The 23,542-nt window shown below is 40.3% G+C and overlaps 1 protein-coding gene across 1 annotated transcript in view; it reads left to right on the top strand.

Moving 5' to 3' along the window:
• Positions 1–23,542, top strand: part of Cadps (calcium-dependent secretion activator 1) — a 1,554,015-nt gene that overhangs the window by 1,142,292 nt on the left and 388,181 nt on the right. The window contains exon 16 of the mRNA XM_071665310.1: positions 18,835–18,855. Coding sequence (XP_071521411.1) covers positions 18,835–18,855 — 21 coding nt within the window. The remainder of the gene's footprint in view (positions 1–18,834; positions 18,856–23,542) is intronic.

Genomic DNA, 23,542 nt, shown 5'->3' on the forward strand with positions numbered 1-23,542 from the left:
AGTTGCTTCACATGCCCTGGTTCAATGCAATGGCAGTACATCAACCCCGGTATACCTCATTGTTCCAAGGCACTCTATTCCTTGCACGCTTTTCACCCTCCTATATGTTCAGGCCCCAATTGCTCAAAATCTTTTTCACTCCATCCTTCCACCTTCAGTTTGATCTCCCAATTCACTCGTTCTCTCCACCTCTGACTCATATATCCTCTTTGTCAATGTTTCCTCACTCATTCTCTCCATGTGACCATACCATTTCAGTTGTGACCCCCTTTTACTCTCTGAACCGCACTCTTTTGATTACCACTCTTTCATTACTTAGTCGATCAAACCACCTCACACCACATATTGTCCTCAAACATTTCATTTCCAACACATCCACCCTCCTCCACACAACCCTACCAATAGCCCATGCCTCACAACCATATGAAATTCTTGATATATGTTTTTTGTATTTATTTTATTATACTTAGTCGCTGTCTTCCGCGTTAGTGAGGTAGCACAAGGAAACAGATGAAAGAATGGCCTAACCCTCCCAAATACACATGTATATACATAAACACCCACACATGCACATATACATACCTATACATTTCAACATATACGTACAAATACATAGACAGACATATACATATATACACATGTATGTATTCATATTGCTGCCTTTATCCATTCCCATCACCATCCCACCACACATGAAAAACAGCATCCCTCCCTCCCATGCGCACAAGGTAGCATGAGGGAAAGACAACAAAGGCCACATTTGTTCACACTCAGTCTCTAGCTGTCATGTGTAATGCACCAAAACTACTGCTCCCTTTCCACATCCAGGCCCTACAAAACTTTCCATAGTTTACCTCAGATGCTTCACATGCCTTGGTTCAATCCATTGAGAGCATGTCGATCCTGGTATTCCACATCGTTCCAATTCACTTTATTCCTTGCATGCCGTTTCACCCTCCTGTATGTTTAGGCCCCGATTGATCAAAATCTTTGTCACTCCATCCTTCCACCTCCAATTTGATCTCCCACTTCTCCTCGTTCCCTCCACCTCTGACACATATATCCTCTTGGTCAAACTTTCCTCACTCATTCTCTCCATGTGACCAAACCATTTCAATAGACCCTCTTCTACTCTCTGAACCACACTCTTTTTATTACCACACATCTCTCTTACCCTTTCATTACTTACTCGATCAAACCACCTAACACCACATATTGTCCTCTAACATCTCATTTCCAACACATCCACCCTCCTCCACACAACCCTATCCATAGCCCATGCCTTGCAACCATATAACATTCTTGATATATGTTTTTTTTGTATTTATTGTACTTAATTGCTGTCTCCCGCATTAGCAAGATAGCACAAGGAAACAGACAAAAGAATGACCCAACCCTCCCAAATACACATGTATTTACATAAACACCTGCACACGCACATATACATATCTATACATTTCAACTTTTATTTTCATTATCATTATTATACTTAGTAAGGGGAGTGGGGGAGGAATAGGATGTATTTAGGGAATCAGTGATGGAGTGCACAAAAGATGCTTGTGGCATGAGAAGCATGGAAGGTGGGTTGATTAGAAAGGGTAGTGAGTGGTGGGATGAAAAAGTAAGATTATTAGTGAAAGAGAAGAGAGAGGCATTTGGACGATTTTTGCAGGGAAAAAATGCAGTTGAGTGGGAGATGTATAAAAGAAAGAGACAGGAGGTCAAGAGAAAGGTGCAAGAGGTGTAAAAGAGGGCAAATGAGAGTTGGGGTGAGAGAGTATCATTAAATTTTAGGGAGAATAAAAAGATGTTCCGGAAGGAGGTAAATAAAGTGCGTAAGACAAGGGAACAAATGGGAACTTCAGTGAAGGGCGCTAATGGGGAGGTGATAACAAGTAGTGGTGATCTGAGAAGGAGATGGAGTGAGTATTTTGAAGGTTTGTTGAATGTGTTTGATGATAGAGTGGCAGATATAGGGTGTTTTGGTCGAGGTGGTGTGCAACGTGAGAGGGTTAGGGAAAATGATTTGGTAAACAGAGAAGAGGTAGTAAAAGCGTTGCAGAAGATGAAAGCCGGCAAGGCAGTAGGTTTGGATGGTATTGTTGTGGAATCTATTAAAAAAGGGGGTGACTGTATTGTTGACTGGTTGGTAAGGTTATTTAATGTATGTATGACTCATGGTGAGGTGCCTGAGGATTGGCGGAATGCGTGCATAGTGCCATTGTACAAAGGCAAAGGGGATAAGAATGAGTGCTCAAATTACAGAGGTATAAGTTTGTTGAGTATTCCTGGTAAATTCTATGGGAGGGTATTGATTGAGAGGGTGAAGGCATGTACAGAGCATCAGATTGGGGAAGAGCAGTGTGGTTTCAGAAGTGGTAGAGGATCAGGTGTTTGCTTTGAAGAATGTATGTGAGAAATACTTAGAAAAACAAATGGATTTGTATGTAGCATTTATGGATCTGGAGAAGGCATATGATAGAGTTGATAGAGATGCTGTGTGGAAGGTATTAAGAATATATGGTGTGGGAGGCAAGTTGTTAGAAGCAGTGAAAAGTTTTTATCGAGGATGTAAGGCATGTGTATGTGTAGGAAGAGAGGAAAGTGATTGGTTCTCAGTGAATGTAGGTTTGCAGCAGGGGTGTGTGGTGTCTCCATGGTTGTTTAATTTGTTTATGGATGGGGTTGTTAGGGAGGTGAATGCAAGAGTTTTGGAAAGAGGGGCAAGTATGAAGTCTGTTGTGGATGAGAGAGCTTGAGAAGTGAGTCAGTTGTTGTTCGCTGATGATACAGCGCTGGTGGCTGATTCATGTGAGAAACTGCAGAAGCTGGTGACTGAGTTTGGTAAAGTGTGTGAAAGAAGAAAGTTAAGAGTAAATGTGAATAAGAGCAAGGTTATTAGGTACAGTAGGGTTGAGGGACAAGTCAATTGGGAGGTAAGTTTGAATGTAGAAAAACTGGAGGAAGTAAAGTGTTTTAGATATCTGGGAGTGGATCTGGCAGCGGATGGAACCATGGAAGCGGAAGTGAACCATAGGGTGGGGGAGGGGGCGAAAATCCTGGGAGCCTTGAAGAATGTGTGGAAGTCGAGAACATTATCTCGGAAAGCAAAAATGGGTATGTTTGAAGGAATAGTGGTTCCAACAACGTTGTATGGTGGCGAGGCGTGGGCTATGGATAGAGTTGTGCACAGGAGGGTGGATGTGCTGGAAATGAGATGTTTGAGGACAATGTGTGGTGTGAGGTGGTTTGATCGAGTAAGTAATGTAAGGGTAAGAGAGATGTGTGGAAATAAAAAGAGCATGGTTGAGAGAGCAGAAGAGGGTGTTTTGAAATGGTTTGGGCACATGGAGAGAATGAGTGAGGAAAGATTGACCAAGAGGATATATGTGTTGGAGGTGGAGGGAACGAGGAGAAGTGTGAGACCAAATTGGAGGTGGAAAGATGGAGTGAAAAAGATTTTGAGTGATTGGGGCCTGAACATGCAGGAGGGTGAAAGGCGGGCAAGGAATAGAGTGAATTGGATCGATGTGGTATACTGGGGTTGACGTGCTGTCAGTGGATTGAATCAGGGCATATGAAGCGTCTGGGTAAACCATGGAAGGTTGTGTGGGGCCTGGATGTGGAAAGGGAGCTGTGGTTTCGGGCATTATTGCATAACAGCTAAAGACTGAGTGTGAATGAATGGGGCCTTTGTTCTCCTTTCCTAGCGCTACCTCGCACACATGAGGGTGGAGGGGGATGGTATTCCATGTGTGGCGAGGTGGCGATGGGAATGAATAAAGGCAGACAGTGTGAATTGTGTGCATGTGTATATATGTATGTGTCTGTGTATGTATATATATGTGTACATTGAGATGTATAGGTATGTAAATTTGTGAGTGTGGACGTGTATGTATATATATATGTGTATGGGGGTGGGTTGGGCCATTTCTTTTGTCTGTTTCCTTGCGCAACCTTGCAAACGTGGGAGACAGCGACAAAGCAAAATGAAAAATAAAAAATAAAAAATTATTATTATTATAATTTGTTGCTGTCTGCCATGTTAGCGAAGTATCAAAAGGAAACAGGCGAAAGAATGACCCAACCCACCCACATACACATGCATATACATACATGTCTACACACTCACATATACAACCTATACATTTCAATGTATACATACATTTACGTACACAGACTTTTTTTTCGTTACTATTTGATATTTCCCGCATTAGCAAGGTAGCATCGAGAACAGAGGACTGAGCCTTTGAGGGAATATTCTCACTTGGCTCCCTTCTCTGTTTCTTCTTTTGGGAAATTAAAAATGAGAGGGGAGGATTTCCAGCCACCCCATTCCCTCCCCTTTTAGTTGCCTTCTATGACATATAGGGAATACATGGGAAGTACTCTTTCTCCCCTATCCCCAGGCATATGTTGAGGCCCCGATTGCTCAAAATCTATTTTACTCCATCCTTCCACCTCCAGTTTGGTCTCCCACTTCTCCCGCTTCCATGGTTCCATTTGCTACTAAATCCCCTCCTAGATATCTAAAACACTTCACTTCCTCCAGTTTTTCTCAATTCAAACATTCAAACTTACCTCCCAATTAACTTGTCCCTCATTCCTACTGAACCTAATAACCTTGCTCTTATTCACATTTACTCTCACCTTTCTTCTTTCACACACTTTGCCTAACTCCGTCACCAACTTCTGCAGTTTCTAACCTGAATCAGCCACCAGCACTATGTCATCAGTGAACAACAACTGACTCGCTTGGGACACTTCCCAAGCCCTCTCATCCAAGACAGACTGCATACTTGCCCCTCTCTCCAGAACTCTTGCAAAAACTCTCCAAAACATTTTTCATATGTTTTCACCATTTTCCATATGAGTGAGCTAGAATCAAGAACAAATGACTGAGCCTCAGAAGAAAAAAGATCCTCATTTTGTTCTTTCCTCTGTTTCATTGTTTGGAAAGTCATATACGAGGGAAGATTTTCCAGCTCCCTTGCTCTCACCCACCTAGTTACCTGTGATAGAGATATATAGAGCAGTGTTTCAAGTTTGATATATAATGTAAAGGAATACAAAGGAATTTGAGCAGGAACAGACTATTAGACCTGACTAAGCTGTTTGTGATAGTGAAAGAGATACAAATATCATAGATCAGTGTGGTATAAATAGAAAGAAGTATCAAAAATAGAAAGATATTATAAACTTTGCATCTAGCTAAGGAGGTGCAAATAATGTCTGTTGTGGTTTGAAGCTAAATATTTATCAAGTTTGTTTTAAGCGCATGCGTGGCACTACTACTCTAATTGGTAAATCATTCCATATGTTAACAATCCTGCTGAAGAAAATATCTCGCCTCACTGGAGGGAAGCATTTGTCCACAAGTTTGTAACTATTGCTACGAGTGAAATCAGACGAATCTATCCCTGTATAAGCGGTTAGACTGAGATTATTGAACCCTGTGATCACCCCTTAAACCTGTGTTTTCTAAACCAAATAGATTTAAGTAATTTAGTTTGCTCTCATATTATTTGTTTCTCAGTTCAGGAATCATTTTCTTAGTTCATCTCTGTACTCTCTCCATTCTGTCTATGTCTTTCTTCAAGTAGAATGACTAAAACTGAACACAATTTTCAAGATGGGAACTTATGAGTGGCTTGCAAAGAGTAAGGATAATTTCCTTGAACTTAGATTTAATAGCCCTCCCTATGAGTCCATGATTTTTGTTTGCTTTTTTAACAGTTTTTTTGCACTGTTTACTTGGCTTTAGATCACTAGAAGTTATCACACCCAAGTCCTTTTTCACATTTACCTTTTGCAGTTCAACAGAATTCTTACTATAGCTTGCCTTTTCATTTTTATTACAGATATGTTAAACTTTGCACTTATTGCTGTTAAAATTCGTTTGCCACCTATGAGCCCAGTCCTTCAGTGTGTATATGTCTGTATGAAGCTGCACATGTTCAATTCCAGTTGTAACTTCGTTTCCCAATGTAGTATCATCTGCATATTTCAATATCTTACAGTGCAGTCCATTATCAGTGTCATTGATATATGTGAGAATGAGAACTGGCCCCAAATCTGGTCCTTGTAGTACACCATCTATTACATTTAACCATTCTGAGGCTTGACCATCAATCAAAAATCTTTGTTTACAGCCAGTTAACCAGTTTCCTAACCACCGAAGTACAATTCCATGTATACCATGTGACTTAAGTTAATAACCTTTGATGTGGAACTTTACTGATTGCTTTTCAAAAATCATACATGTGATTGTATCATTATAGAAATCATGCAGATTTGTCAAAGATGAATGATTTTATCGAAAACCTTGCAGAGGGTCTTTCATTAAGTGATGGTTCTCAAAATGGTTTATGGTCTTATCCTGATGATGGTTTCCATAACTTTACCAACTATGGTTGTTAAGCAGATTGGACAATAATTACCATGCCATGATTTTATACCTTTTTTTAAAGATGGTTGTTACATTTACAAGCTTCATTCCTGTGGAACTTTCCCTTTGACAAGTGACTTATCGATAAGCGTAGCCAAGGGTTTGAAGTATCACAATTTTTGCCTCTTTCACTGTCCTTGAATAAAACTTAACTGGACCTACTGTTTTCTTTATTTTGATTTCATTTATTTCTGATGCTGTCTCCTCTTATATCCATGCGTTACAAGATGTTTTCATCTTGTAACAGTGAAACTGGGTTTAGGACATGAGCTGTATTTTCATATGTCAATACAGATGCAAAAAAAAACATAATTTATAATCTTTGCTGTCTTCATTGTCATAAACCAAATCACCATTTTCAATTATTATTGGGCCAGCTGACTTGGTAATGATTCTCTTGCTTCAAACATAGCCATAAAACTCTTTCAAGTTTCTTTTGCTATTTTCAGTAGTATACACTTCATACTGATCAGGAACAGACACTGAGCTGTATATTGGTTTCACTAATGCATTTGATGTGTAAAGTTCAGGAAAAGAGTGTGAGAAAGCAAGTGGATACCTTTCTTCAGAAGAGGAATTTCTTCAGTGAGAGAATGGTTTCAGGGACAGGTCATAAGTAACGATTATTATATTTTATATATTGCTGGTGCTGTTTCCTGCGACAGCAAGGTAGCGCCAGGAAACAGATAAAGAATGACCCATCCACTCTTACACATATGTATACATAAATGCCCATACACATACATATACATACACAGACATATACATATCAATATATATACATATACATGCATATGCATACACAGACATATATATATATATATATATATATATATATATATATATATATATATATATATATATATATATATTTATATTATTTTTTATTTTTTATTTTACTTTGTCGCTGTTTCCCGCGTTTGCGAGGTAGCGCAAGGAAACAGATGAAAGAAATGGCCCAACCCACCCCCATACACATGTATATACATACACGTCCACACACGCAAATATACATACCTATACATCTCAATGTACACATATATGTACACACACAGACACATACATATATACCCATGCACTCAATTCGCACTGTCTGCCATTATTCATTCCCATCGCCACCTCGCCACACATGGAATACCATCCCCCTCCCCCCTCATGTATGCGAGGTAGTGCTAGGAAAAGACAACAAAGGCCCCATTCGTTCACACTCAGTCTCTAGCTGTCATGCAATAATGCCCGAAACCACAGCTCCCTTTGCACATCCAGGCCCCACAGAACTTTCCATGGTTTACCCCAGACGCTTCACATGCCCTGATTCAATCCACTGACAGCACGTCAACCCCGGTATACCACATCGATCCAATTCACTCTATTCCTTGCCCGCCTTTCACCCTCCTGCATGTTCAGGCCCTGATCACTCAAAATCTTTTTCACTCCATCTTTCCACCTCCAGTTTGGTCTCCCACTTCTCCTCGTTCCCTCCACCTCCGACACATATATCCTCTTGGTCAATCTTTCCTCACTCATTCTCTCCATGTGCCCAAACCATTTCAAAACACCCTCTTCTGCTCTCTCAACCACGCTCTTTTTATTTCCACACATCTCTCTTACCCTTACATTACTTACTCGATCAAACCACCTGTTTTAGATATCTGGAAGTGCATCTGGCAGCAGATGGAACCATGGAAGCAGAAGTGAATCATAGGGTGGGGGAGGGGGCGAAAATCGTGGGAGCCTTGAAGAATGCGTGGAAGTCGAGAACATTATCTCGGAAAGCAAAAATGGGTATGTTTGAAGGAATAGTGGCTCCAACAATGTTGTATGGTTGCGAGGCGTGGGCTATGGATAGAGTTGTGCGCAGGAGGGTGGAAATGAGATGTTTGAGGACAATGTGTGGTGTGAGGTGGTTTGATCGAGTAAGTAATGTAAGGGTAAGAGAGATGTGTGGAAATAAAAAGAGTGTGGTTGAGAGAGCAGAAGAGGGTGTTTTGAAATGGTTTGGTCACAGGGAGAGAATGAGTGAGGAAAGATTGACCAAGAGGATATATGTGTCTGAGGTGCAGGGAACTAGGAGGAGTGGGAGACCAAATTGGAGGTGGAAAGGTGGAGTGAAAAAGATTTTGAGTGATCAGAGCCTGAGCATGCAGGAGGGTGAAAGGCGTGCAAGGAATAGAGTGAATTGGAACGATATGGTATACCGGGTTCGACGTGCTGTCAATGGATTGAACGAGGGCATGTGGAGCGTCTGGGGTAAACCATGGAAAGTTCTGTGGGGCCTGGATGTGGAAAGGGAGCTTTGGTTTCAGTGCATTATTACATGACAGCTAGAGACTGAGTGTGAACGAATGTGGCCTTTGTTCTCTTTTCATAGCGCTACCTCGCACACATGAGGGGCTAGGGGGATGGTATTCCATGTGTGGCGAGGTGGTGATGGGAATAAATAAAGGCAGACAGTATGAATTATGTACATGTGTATATATGTATATGTCTGTGTGTGTATATATATGTGTACATTGAGATGTATAGGTATGTATATTTGCGTGTGTGGATGTGTATGTATATACATGTGTATGTGGGCGGGTTGGGCCATTCTTTTGTCTGTTTCCTTGCGCTACCTTGCTAATGTGGGAGACAGCGACAAAGCAAAATAAAAAAAAAGATATATATATACACATGTACATATTCATCCTTGCTGGCCTTCATTCATTCCCAGTGCCTCCCCGCCCCACAGGAAACAGTATCACTACCACCCACTTTAGTGAGGTAGTGCCAGGAAAACAAACAAAAAAGGCCACACTTGCTCACACTCAGTCTATAGCTGTCATGTGTAATGCACCAAAACCACAGCTCCCTATCCACATCCAGGTCCCACAGACCTTTCCATGGTTTACCCCAGATATTTCACATGCCCTGGTTCAGTCCATTGACAGCAAGTTGACCCTGGTATACCACATCATTCCAATTCACTCTATTCCTTGCATCCCTCTCACCCTTCTGTATGTTCAGGCCCCGATCACTCAAAATCTTTTTTGCTCCATCCTTTCTCCTCTGATTGGTCTCCTGCTTCTCTTTGTTCCCTCCACCTCTGGCACATATATCCTCTTTGTCTACCTTTCCTCATTCGTTCTCTCCTTATGTCCAAACCATATCAACTCCCCCTCTTCTGCTCTCTCAACCAAACTCTTTTATTACCACACATCTCTCTTACTCTCATTACTTATTCGATCAAACCACCTCACACATATTGTCCTTAAACATTTCATTTCCAAAACATACACCCTCTTCCATACAACCCTATCTATAGCCAATGCCTCGCAACCATATGATATTATTAGAACTGATATTCCTTCAAACATACTTTTTTTGCTCTCTGAGATGATGTTCTCTCCAAACATTCTTCATCGCTCCAGAACCTTTGCCCCCTCCCCCACCTTGTGACTCACTTCTGCTTCCATGGTTGTATTTGCTGCTAAGTCCACTCCTAGATATCTAAAACACTTAACTTCCTCCAATTTTTCTCCACTCAAACTTACATCCCAACTAGCTTGCCCCTCAACCCTGCTTAATCTAATAACCTTGCTCTTATTCACATTTACTCTCAACTTTCTCCTTTCACCCACTTTTCCAAACTCAGTCACCAGCTTCTGCAGTTTCTCACTCGAATCAGTTACCAGTGCTGTATAATTGTCGAACAACAACTGACTCACTTCCCAAGTTCCTAACCTCCAAGAATTTTATTAGAATGTGAGCTAAGTTCTGGAGAAAAGGGAAGGCTGGGTGGACTGTCCATATGTAGACTGCCAGAAGTAATTTTGCACTTTACCGCATTGTAGCCACTGAGAAGCCGGATCAATAAGCAAGAATAAAGGGGAAATTCCTACATTAGACTGAGGACTATCTCAGTGGGTGAGAACAAAGGATGCAAGTCAGAGGAGCCTTTTCCAAATGGGTTAAGGTAACCAGTGGAGTGCCATAGGGTTTGGTTCTGGGACCATTACTATTCTTGATCTATAGTAATGACTTGCCTGAAGTAATGAAATCTTACCTGAATATGTTTGGAGATGATGCAGAGGTCATGAGGGAGGTGAAAAGTGAAGAAGATTGCTTCAGCTTACAAGGGAACCAAACTAAACTCCAAAACTAGTTTGAAATGTGGTGATAAAATTCAACCTGAGCAAATGTAAAGTAATGAGGATGGGACAAAGAAATAATGGCCTTAATATAATTATTACTTAACAAGAAATAAACATCAGGATTATGTGTGTGAGAGGGACTTAGGAGTAGACATTGTTCAATACTTGTTGCCAGAGTTCTATGTAGTATTAGGAAAATAGTTGAGGAGACAAATTATGTTGGCAGATATCAGAATAGCTTTTAAGTTAATTCATAGGAAAATGTTTAGCAAGCTATTCATATCCTACATCAGGTCAGAACTAGAATGTGCTTCTCAGGTTTGGTCATTGTAATGAAAGAAGCATTCAGAGCTCATAGAGAAGGTCCAAAGAAGGGCAGCAAAGATGGTACCAGAATTGAGAGCTGGGAAAGGATGGAGGTTTTAGATTTACCCTCCTTGGAAGAGAGATTATTGAAGGGTAACCTGAACCTCAACCTTTGAATCTTATAACAGATCGATGAAGTGGACAGTGGACAGGTCTTTGAGAGATGTAGTGATAGAGGAACCATAGGATGTAACATGAAATTAGGTAAGAAACTTGTAAGTAAAGATGTATAGAAGTGCATTTATAGTATAAGAGTATTGGATGAATGGAACAAATTGAGTGAGGATGTGGTTAGTACAGACAGCATACATAAATTCAAAAGGATGTAGATGATACAGACAGCATACATAAATTCAAGAGAATGTATGACAGTAGAGAGTGTTCAAGAGATGAGAGCCTCATGGGTGTAAAACTCTCTCCCTGTCCAGTTCAAATCGGTGACTAGAAAATAGGGAATTACACATACATGCCATTACTCAAGCCTTTTTCAAGTGGGTTGAGGTTACCAGAGAACTGTCACAGGGTTTGAGTCTAAGGCTGTTACTCTTGGTGATGTATATTAATGACTTGCCTGAAGCTATAGAATCCTTCCTGAATATGTTTGCAGAAAATGCAAAGATCATGGGGAAAATGGAAAGCAAGGAAGCTTACATCAGTTTACAAAAGGACCAAAACAGACTGCAAAGGTGATCAGAAACAAGATTGATGAAAGTCAACCCAATCATATGTGCAGTGATGAGGTTAACGCAAAGCAAAAACACTTCAATATGGATATTACCCAACAGGAAATAAGCTTCAGGATTCTGTGAGTGAGGACTTTGGGAAGACATTACCCCTAACTTCTCATCAGAATCCTACTTTAGGAGAATAGTTAAGGAGAGAAATTATCCTCAGGCAAATATCAGAATAGCTTTCAAGTATATGGATAAGGAAATATTTAGGAAGCTATTCATATTCTACATAAGGCCAAAACTAGAATATGCTTCTCAGGTTTGGCCATCCCACCTAAAGGAACACAAAGAGCTCATAGAGAAGGTCCAGAGGAGGACAACAAAGATGGTTGCAGAATTAAGGGGGCTGTGCCATAGAGAAGTGCTGGAGGCTTTAAGTTTAACCACCTTGGAAGAGAAAAGGCTGAGTCATGACTTGATCACAATCTTGAAAGTTTTGAAAGAGATTGAAAAACTGGACAGTGCAAAGTTCTTTGAGAGAATTAAGGATAGAGCAACAAGGGACATAGGATGAAATAAAGTAAGAAACCTGTAAATAAGGATGCAGAGAAATACTTTTATAATATAAGAGTGGTGGGTAATTGGAACAGATTGACTGAGGACATAGGTAATAGAGACAACTCACACAAATTTAAGATTGTATGACAGTAGAGAGTGTTCAAGAGATGGAGTCCCATAGGTGTAAACCCCCCTAACAGTGCAAATAGGTAATTAAAAGAGTTTCAGGCAGTAATCCTTGTTTATCTGAGATTTTTGTGGGTCTAAATCTCATGAAACTTACTCCTTACAAGTGGGAGGAAGGGGGAAAGAGAGAGGGGGAGTAGAATTTTAAGGAGCTCCTGAGTGGCATATTTACATTAGATGTTCAGTTTGAGTGTGCCAGTTTTTTTAGATTAGTTAGGGTTTGGGAATGGAAGCTTGCAAACTCAAATCAAATGAAGAAGCATTGCCAACTTCAGTGATTCATTATCTTTTCTTTCTCATACTTTTTTCCTTTTAATGAAACTCAGTTTGTAAGAGAGAGTGGATAACATTGTGAAGTGAACAAGTGCTGTAAGTTAATGTATAGAAGTGCCAAAGGGGAATAGAAGTTTTAATATCAAAAAGGCTATGCTCATTGTCAGTTAAAGATCAAATTCCTCACATTTTTCCAGGATGTTTTGTTACCAGTATTACTCGGGGATATTCTAAGACATCTAGCACTACCTGAGCAGGAAAGTCTGGTATAGACTCAATTACAGGAATATACCAAGGTCAGTCAGTCAAAACCAGATATGTAAAAAGGAGACTAAAGATGAAAGCACCATGAGAACAAATGTGTAGAGATGATAAAAACTTATTCAAGAGCAACACCAGAGGGAACATAGCTAGAGCTAGAGTTAAAAACTGTGTTCACATTTCAGGGATCATGAAGGGAGTCATGACACCAGAGAGGAATTCAGAAATTTAAGATATATAGTTCATGAGTACCAACAGAAACACAGTTTAGTGAAAGAGATTCAGTAAATATAAAATCTGAGGAAAGTAGGAGAAGACACATAAAGGCAAAGTCTGATGGGTCTTTTCTGGATGTGTTGGACGAGAGGGTGTTTTGTCAGTGGGTAGGACTTAAACACATATATAATCTGTTGATGATAAGACTGGACAGGGAACTGCTTGAACAATATAGGCAGCCATCCAGGGAGAGGAAAGGACAAAAGCACCTACAGAATCTGTTGAATATAAAAGGCATGCAAATACAGAAGGAGCAATATCAGCTACTTCTTAAAGAAAGTGACTAACACACACACACACACACACACACACACACACACACACACACACACACACACACACACACTGATTCAATACTGGGATTTTGCTTCCTTCAGTACCATAAACTTGTTATGGATTTTTGTAGAAGTCAACTTTGATGTCCTGCTCCTCACTGCTGCTTTTACCTGTCACAAGCCCCAGCTTAGCTCAGCTCCCTGCTTTTGGAGTTCACTGTCATTACTTGCCCTATCCCTGGCACCTCCACTATCAAGCAGACTTATTCACCGCTTATACATCACAGGAACTACTACCTTCACCAAAAGCCCCTTAGTGTAGATAGAAGCTGCCAAAGATGTCCCCATAAATTATGGGCTTCACCTTTCCTTATGGTCTGCAAGTCATTTCCTTGCAAGTGGTGCCCTCTTTTCAATTATCATGCCTTCACCAGGAAACTGCAGGTTGTTACACCATCCTTTGTCTGAAGGACTTCATTCTTGGCTTCCATGTATCTGTAATCTCAAATTCCTGCTGGAGTCTCCTGACATTCTCAAGACCACCCCAACCACACCTGTTGGCCTTTTCATGAGAATGTCCATAAGACTACAAAATGCAAACAGGTCATTCCAGCAGTTAATTAGTCAAGCTCTCAGATGTCTCATGACTTGTTAAACCTGTAGTAATGACTTCATGGGTAGCTGCACCCTTGAGAATCACTTGCAGCAACTTAATCAACTCACACATGACTCAAGCACAATAGCTTCCAGATGAACACCACCATAATTTGTTTGGTGCCCCTTTCATCTTATTCCTAGGACACCAGGTTTCAGCTGCTGGCATGCATGTGTTGAAGAGGATTTAAATGATCAAAGAATTTCTGTCATCACATAAGTTGGAAGGATAGCTGGGAATCATCAGCTTATATCTTCGCTTTATTCTTCAGTTCCACACTTCCATGATCCCAGCTGAGTCATAGCCCTATACGTCCATGTTCTCATTATCCCTTTATCAGATGAAGAATAATACACTCTTGTCAAGTGGACTCCACCTGCAGATGATACCTTCACTGCTTTCACATAGGAAGTGGTGAAACTCATCTTATTCACCCATCCTGCTCCTAATGTTCCCATAAGCTTCACAGATGCCATCTTTACTGCCAGTGCTGCTTTTGGCTTCCAGTTTCTCAATGTCAAATGCCTCTCAGTACCTTTTGTTTCCAAGCAGCTGTACCTAACAAAGTAAAAGTACAGCACCTTCAGTTGGGAATTCTTGCCATTAACACTACAGTTCAACATTTTACTTGCTCCCATGAAGGCTGAGTTCTGTTTCCCTGCTAGAAGACCCACTTTCACATGAATCTCTTATCATATGGCCTACATCTCAGTGCAGTTTGGACATTAGCCACCTAAGAGGAACTGACAACATGATTGCTAATGCCATTTCGTACCTTTTTCTCAGTGCTGTTCTTTACAACTCATGCTTCATTAACTTTGTGGTAGGAGCTGCTCAACAATGGACACTAACCTATCTTGCTTCCAGGAACCCTCCTTGGTGATTTAGATCTGATATTCCAATGTCTACTTTTCACCCTAACATCACCTGTGACACATCACGACCCAGTGCTCCTCATTGAGCATGAAATTTTCTCATCACTGAACAAGTTGTCTGGCTTAGGATTAAAGCAGATCTCTGGTATTGGGCTTTCTTTCTTTAGTGCTGTTGGTCTAAGGTTTGCTGTCACACTTTGGCACTCCATCATTTTCTCCATCCTTTTAGCAAGTTCAGTTTGGTTGAATGTTTGTATCGTTGGTCTTCTTCCCACCTTGTGTGGTTATTGATTCCTCGTGAACTATGTCAAGTGCTTTTCCAGATGGCTCAAAGCTATTCCAGTACTGGATATGTCTGTTGAATCTACTACCATTCGTACCTCTCTATCTGGGTCTCTCATTATTGTACATTCTACTGTCATCACAGATTAAGTCCACCAAGTACAGTCATCTGTGTCTAAGAACCTCTTGCTCTTCTTTAGCACTATTCATCTCTGCACCATATCCTACCAATGGGTATCAAAAGGTATGGGTAAAATTCCCTCTGGCAATTCAAAAGTTCATTCATGTGGCACCACCATCCTAAAGCTTGAGTTGGCATTCTCCCTCTGGTCCTTCTTGGCACTTATCCATTAATGAAGGAAGAGTGAGGATTTTCAGCAACAGAATTGATTTCCTGGTGAACTACTCCTCCCACTAGCACAGCTTGCTGACATGCCACTTCTATTTTTATGTGGGAAAGCTGTGTACTGCACTTGTTTGTGACAGCTCCACCCTACCTTATAGCCTTTCCACATGACTGACATGTATTCCTTAAGATCTCCATGATGCAAGCTATATTTTCATCTGTACTGATGCAGTTTGACACCTACAACATCAAGCTTATAAAGGATCTTTCAAGGTGGTTGTGTGGATTTCAGAGTGCTCCACCACTGAACACTGTGGCAAGGCCAAGATAATTTTTTTATATCACTAGAAGGCTGCATACCTTGACATTCTTACTGACAGTTATGTCAAATCCAATTCCTAGCCATGCTTTTCCCCTTCACTGGTCTTTTTTTTTTTATCTAGTTTCCTTGTCAGTACAGCCTGTCATGCCAACTTTTTCCCTACAGATGGCCGTCCTGGTGCTAACTTCATCAGTGCTGCTGGTCCTGCCAATTTTATACTCGGTTTCTATTGTCCTGCAGAACCTCTGCCACTGCCGTGAGGATCCTTCATGAGGATCTGTTTTGCCCATCCCTTTTCCTCTGGTGTCAGCCTCTACATGCAACCCTCTGCTAGAAGCCTCTGCCTGGAACATTCTTTCTCCAGCTGTACTGCTCACACCCAAGTTCTCATTTTTTAGCAGTTATACTGACTGCTGAACCCTGTTTTCTTACCCCTTCAGCAGTGGTCTAGCTCTCTGTTGTTAATCTTCAGCCTTAGTTGTAAAGTACTGTATCCAGCGACAGTCATAAATATTTCAGTACAGATGGCTGCACAATATGCTTTGGGTGCACCCTTCAGTACACTGTATGTTTCCTTGATTATATGGTGTTTAATGCTCATAGAACTTGAGGAGGAGGGTGAACATTTTAGCGAACACTCCATATTGCAACATCATAAATGGACTTTGGAGAATCTCAAGCTCATGGATCAAGGGTGAGGCCATACGCTAATGGTGGGTCAGTCAGAGCACAAGAAACTAGAAAACATTTGCCAGAATCTGCCATGTTATATAAAGGCAAGCTGTCCAGTTCCTTATGGTCTTTGAGATCTGTTTCATGTTGGATCTCCTTATAACCAGGCTCTTTGACATCTGATGGTCCAATCAAAGGGGAAGAAACTTGAAGTCATGTGACATATCACAAATAGGCAAGCCAACCACTGCTTCATGGTCATTCAGATCTCACTGTCTCATGTTACATCTCTGCACAGAAACTGTAACTAAGCTTTCTGCCACCTGATGTTCCAGGTTTTAGCAAGTTTCTCTTTTTGTTTTTATTCATTCTTTATCAAAAGGTATAGGAAATATGCTGTTGTGTTTTATTAATGTTTATATATCAGTCTGGCATTAAGTAAAGAGATCTTTAAACTGCCTGTGACCCAGTTTCAAAAAGACAATGATGTTAGCACTGCTTATTTGGCAGTGGACTTGTCTTTTATATCTTAGACAGAAAGTGTATGCTAATCTTATAAATCTATCATTTACAAGTTTTATTTATTTTGTGGTTGTGTTACATAGTTTTGAGCTAAAGGTTATGCAAAATATGAAAATTCATTGGATTTATTTCAATTTTTTTTATTTTGAAGGAGATACTTTGTTTAGTTTCTTTAGAGCATACTTCTCAATACAAGCCGATCATAAAATCAAAAAATATTATTTGTATTATCATGAAATCTTGTTTTCCACAAATTAGAATCCAGTATTTGCAGATGGCACATCTCTGGTGGTAGACTCTGGAGATTAGCTCCAGAAGTTGACAAGAGTTTGGGAGAGTGTGTGAAAGGTGAATGTTGAGAGTAAATGTTGATAAAAGACAGGTATTGATGTGCAGTAGGGGGAAATGTGACAGGTTGGTTTAAATGTAAGTTTGAATGGGGAGAACCTGGAGGAACTGGAATACTTTAACCTCAAGGGAGTAGACATAGCAGTGAATAGAACCATGGGGACTGAATTGAGTCGTGTTGGAAAAGGGGGTTACGCTCTGGGGTGCACTAAGGAGTGTGTGGAAGAAGGGCTCACTGTTTGGACAAAGATGAGTGTGGTTGGAGGTTTAGTTGCCCTGATGGTGTATTATCGATGTGAGTCTCAGGCCCTAAGGGCCTGAGTTCAAAAGGAAGGAAGAGGTTGGACACATTGGAAATGAAATGCATGGGAATAATATGTGATGTGAGACAGCTTGATAGTATAAGGAATGACACTGTAATGAAGGGGTGTGGTAATAGATACAGTGTGATCAAGAAAGGTGAAGAGAATGTACAGAAATGGTTTGGACATATAAGCAAAGAATGACTAAAAAAGTGGATCCAAGTGTAAATATGGTTTAGACTTATAAGCAAAGAGAGACTGAAAAAGTGAATCCAAGTGTCTGAAGAGAAGGGAGCATGGGAGAGGGGGAGATCAAAGGAGAGCAGGGAGAAATGGAGCGAAGGAGGCTTTAGGATGTTAGGGCTTGAACATTCATTAGTGAGAGGCATAAATGGGCTGGAATTGATTAGGTTAATGTGGTGTATGTGAGGTGACATGGTGTCATTGGACTGAACCAGGGTTCATAGAGTGGTCAGTGTAAATCATGGAATAGTTTGTGGGACATGGTTATGGATTATAGGCACTGTTTTCAGTTCATCATACATGACAGCTAGAGACTGGCACATAGCCAGTCTCTAGCTATGTGCAAATGAAGGCATTCTTCATATGTTCCTGATGCTATCTTGCTAAAGCAGGGAGCGCACATCAGTATGGAAGAGACTATACCAATTATAATTCATCCATAATATCTTTTTTTTTATTGTTTTATCATTTTCGATATCTCCTTTAATCATTGGAAGGGGGTAGAAAAGAATGTTATTGGCACTGTAATTCTTTTTAGATAATGTTCAGGAAATATGTGTGTGGCATACTGTAGTATTTGAATAATTAATGTTTATTTGTTTTTAATACCTGGTTAGCTACAGATTATATTCCATGATACATACACTGCCCTTTCTCTTCTTCTGTCATACATACTAAATGATGATGGTTTACCTTGGTCTACATGTTTCAAAACAGATATGAAATGAATTTTTAACCAACACTGTCCTTAGTTTTACTCATTTTTCATGTAAGGAAAAATTATATTGATGATGTAACTAATACTTTGACTCATTTACAGCTCAGCTTATGGTTGGAATGGGTAAGTAATATGGCTTTGATGAAATCTTGTTATAAATATAGAACTATGATAGTTTTCTTCGAGTAATTTTAATGGAATATGAAAATGCAATGACTTTGTTTGTAATGATAAATTTGGTTATTTGGTTAGTTTATGCTCTAGGTAGACAGTTTGGCTTTTCCCAAGGGTGAAAGTAATTCTATTTGAGTTAAAAAGATAGTCTTTTTTTCATATATAGAAAGATCCATATGAGCATCTGAGAGAGCCTTTGCATGATGGAGAATTTGAATAACACTTTACCCTATAAACGGAGATATATCCATGGGGACTCACCTCCTTCAACCATTATGAGCCATGTGAGGCTGAATGATGCTTGTTCAGAAGGACTTAACAGTCATATACTAACCCAATGAGGCATATGGCATTATGATGCAGGGGTGAGATGATTTGAAGTAACTTGGCAATATTAGCTAAGCTTTCTCTGATGAAGTGCTTATTGGTTGTCTGTAACATAACATGGCATGCAGTGTCTTCACTTTTGTTTGTAACATTCTAATTATAGGCTAGATTGTCATATTTTTTTATTCATGGGTGTACACATCATAAATATTTTATTACATTTTCAGATAAAGGGAAACAACACAAGCATATAATGCCATTATATGGCAGCAACAGAGTTTTTGTGATCATTAGCCTGTCACTAATTGTTTTTCATGTTTTGCATCTTATTTTTACTTTTAACATGATTGTTGATCTTTTGATAAGCAAATATAACAACAGATGATCAAAATTCCTAAATACATTGGAAGTGTCTCAAGTTTTATGGAGAGACATGTGAGGACCATAATTCTAGATTTGGAGGATGGGTATGCTCTTAAGAATTAATGTAGACAGGTAAGAATACTTGACTGTTCAAGGACGATCATAATGCCACAGATTTCTACCCGGTTGATTATAGTCCTGTAAACCAGGTTATTTTCAGTGAAGTGGTAGTCCTGACTTATTTTGAGAGTAAAATGTATCTGGCAAAGCTAACGAGTCAGACATAGTAATTCTAGACACATTAATTTTAGATTTGAAAGATATTTGTAACAATGACAGACAATAATTAGCTTATGCTAATTCATCCCAGGATGGATATGCTTCTGAGAATTAACGTAGGCAGGCAAAACATTTGACAGTTCAAGTTGGAGCATAGTGCTACAAATTTCTCTTAGATTGCTGTAAGCCCTGTAAACAAGGTAGTTGGATCTAAAGTGGATGCCCTGACTTATTTCAAAAGAAGAATAGCCATAATTGTTTATTCTAGAAAACAATTTTCTTCTTAATCCTAACATAAAGGTATTGATTGGTGTGACCATCTTCATATGGGCTGTAAGAAATACTTTTTTATGAAATTATAGATCTGTATTTGAAAGTGAGAGGAAAATGCTCATAAGATTATTTAATACCTGACTGTTGGCCTGGTCCACAGTCAGGTATTAAAGAGGTGTTGGGGGTTTTGATTGATAGGTCTGACAGCTCCAGGTAAGGAGATTTTCCTTTCCTTTTCTTCATCTTGGTTTCACAGCTATTCTAAGTTAACACTTAGGCACAGTGTTAGGGGTTACATATACTATTATTTTTATCATTATTATTATTTTATTATACTTTGTTACTGTCTCCCGCGTTAGTGAGGTAGCGCAAGGAAACAGACGAAAGAATGGCCCAACCCACCCACATACACGTCCACACACACACACATATACATACCCATACATCTCAACATATACATATATATACACACACAGACATATACATATATACACAGGTACACAGTTCATACTGTCTGCCCTTATTCATTCCTGTCACCACCCCGCCACACATGAAATATCAACCTCATCCCCCCGCATGTGCGCGAGGTAGCACTAGGAAAAGACAACAAAGGCCACATTCGTTCACACTGTCTCTAGCTGTGATGTATAATGCACCGAAACCACAGCTCCCTTTCCACATCCAGGCTCCACAGAACTTTCCATGGTTTACCCCAGACGCTTCACATGCCCTGGTTCAATCCATTGACAGCACGTTGACTCCGGTATACCACATCATTCCAATTCACTCTATTCCTTGCACACCTTTCACCCTCCTGCATGTTCAGGCCCCAATCACTCAGAATCTTTTTCACTCCATCTTTCCACCTCCAATTTGGTCTTCCACTTCTCCTCGTTCCCTCTACCTGTGACACATATATCCTTTTTGCCAGTCTTTCCTCACTCATTCTCTCCATGTTACCAAACCATTTCAAAACACCCTCTTCTGCTCTCTCAACCACACACTTTTTATTACCACACATCTCTCTTACCCTTACCCTAATAACCTTGCTCTTATTCACATTTACTCTCACCTTTCTTCTTTCACACACTTTACCAAACTCAGTCACCAGCTTCTGCAGTTTCTCACCTGAATCAGCCACCAGCACTGTATCATCAGCGAACAACAACTGACTCACTTCCCAAGCTCTCTCATCCACAACAGACTGCATACTTGCCCCTCTTTCCAAAACTCTTGCACTCAACTCCCTAACAACCCCATCCATAAACAAACTAAACAACCATCGAGACTTCATGCACCCCTGCCACAAACCAATATTCACTGAGAACCAATCACTTTCCTTTCTTCCTACACGTACACATGCCTTACATCCTTGATAAAAACTTTTCACTGCTTCTAACAACTTGCCTCCCACACCATATATTCTTAATACCTTCCACAGAGCATCTGTATCATCTCTTATCTCCAGATCCATAAAAGCTACATACAAATCCATTTGCTTTTCTAAGTATTTCTCACATACATTCTTCAAAGCAAATACCTGACCCACACATCCTCTCCCACTTCTGAAACCACACTGCTCTTCCCCACTCTGATGCTCTGTACATGCCTTCATCCTCTCAATCAATACCTTCCCAAATAATTTCCCAGGAATACTCAACAAACTTATACCTCTGTAATTTGAGCACTCACTTTTATCCCCTTTGCCTTTGTACAATGGCACTATGCACGCATTCCGCCAATCCTCAGGCATCTCACCATGAGTCATACATTCATTAATTAACCTTACCAACCAGTCAACAATACGGTCACCCCCTTTTTTGATAAATCCCTCTGCAATATCATCCAAACCTGCTGCCTTGCCTGCTTTCATCTTCTGCAAAGCTTTTACTACCTCTTCTCTGTTTACCAAATCATTCTCCCTAACCCTCTCATTTTGCACACCACCTCGACCAAAACACCCTATATCTGCCACTCTATCATTATTATTATTATTATTATTATTATTATTATTGCTGGCAAGGCAGCAGGTTTGGATGGTATTGCAGTGGAATTTATTAAAAAAGGGGGTGACTGTATTGTTGACTGGTTGGTAATGTTATTTAATGTATGTATGACTCATGGTGAGGTGCCTGAGGATTGGCGGAATGCGTGCATAGTGCCATTGTACAAAGGCAAAGGGGATAAGAGTGAGTGCTCAAATTACAGAGGTATAAGTTTGTTGAGTATTCCTGGTAAATTATATGGGAGGGTATTGATTGAGAGGGTGAAGGCATGTACAGAGCATCAGATTGGGGAAGAGCAGTGTGGTTTCAGAAGTGGTAGAGGATGTGTGGATCAGGTGTTTGCTTTGAAGAATGTATGTGAGAAATACTTAGAAAAGCAAATGGATTTGTATGTAGCATTTATGGATCTGGAGAAGGCATATGATAGAGTTGATAGAGATGCTCTGTGGAAGGTATTAAGAATATATGGTGTGGGAGGAAAGTTGTTAGAAGCAGTGAAAAGTTTTTATCGAGGATGTAAGGCATGTGTACGTGTAGGAAGAGAGGAAAGTGATTGGTTCTCAGTGAATGTAGTTTTGCGGCAGGGGTGTATGATGTCTCCATGGTTGTTTAATTTGTTTATGGATGGGGTTGTTAGGGAGGTATATGCAAGAGTTTTGGAAAGAGGGGCAAGTATGAAGTCTGTTGTGGATGAGAGAGTTTGGGAAGTGAGTCAGTTGTTGTTCGCTGATGATACAGCGCTGGTGACTGATTCATGTGAGAAACTGCAGAAGCTGGTGACTGAGTTTGATAAAGTGTGTGGAAGAAGAAAGTTAAGAGTAAATGTGAATAAGAGCAAGGTTATTAGGTACAGTAGGGTTGAGGGTCAAGTCAATTGGGAGGTGAGTTTGAATGGAGAAAAACTGGAGGAAGTGAAGTGTTTTAGATATCTGGGAGTGGATCTGGCAGCGGATGGAAACATGGAAGCGGAAGTGGATCATAGGGTGGGGAAGGGGGCGAAAATTCTGGGAGCCTTGAAGAATGTGTGGAAGTCGAGAACATTATCTCGGAAAGCAAAAATGGGTATGTTTGAAGGAATAGTGGTTCCAACAATGTTGTATGGTTGCGAGGCGTGGGCTATGGATAGAGTTGTGCGCAGGAGGATGGATGTGCTGGAAATGAGATGTTTGAGGACAATGTGTGGTGTGAGGTGGTTTGATCGAGTGAGTAACGTAAGGGTAAGAGAGATGTGTGGAAGTAAAAAGAGCGTGGTTGAGAGAGCAGAAGAGGGTGTTTTGAAGTGGTTTGGGCACATGGAGAGAATGAGTGAGGAAAGATTGACCAAGAGGATATATGTGTCGGAGGTGGAGGGAACGAGGAGAAGAGGGAGACCAAATTGGAGGTGGAAA

This window comes from Panulirus ornatus, chromosome 10, assembly GCF_036320965.1.
Source record: "Panulirus ornatus isolate Po-2019 chromosome 10, ASM3632096v1, whole genome shotgun sequence".
NCBI classification, from domain to species: domain Eukaryota; kingdom Metazoa; phylum Arthropoda; class Malacostraca; order Decapoda; family Palinuridae; genus Panulirus; species Panulirus ornatus.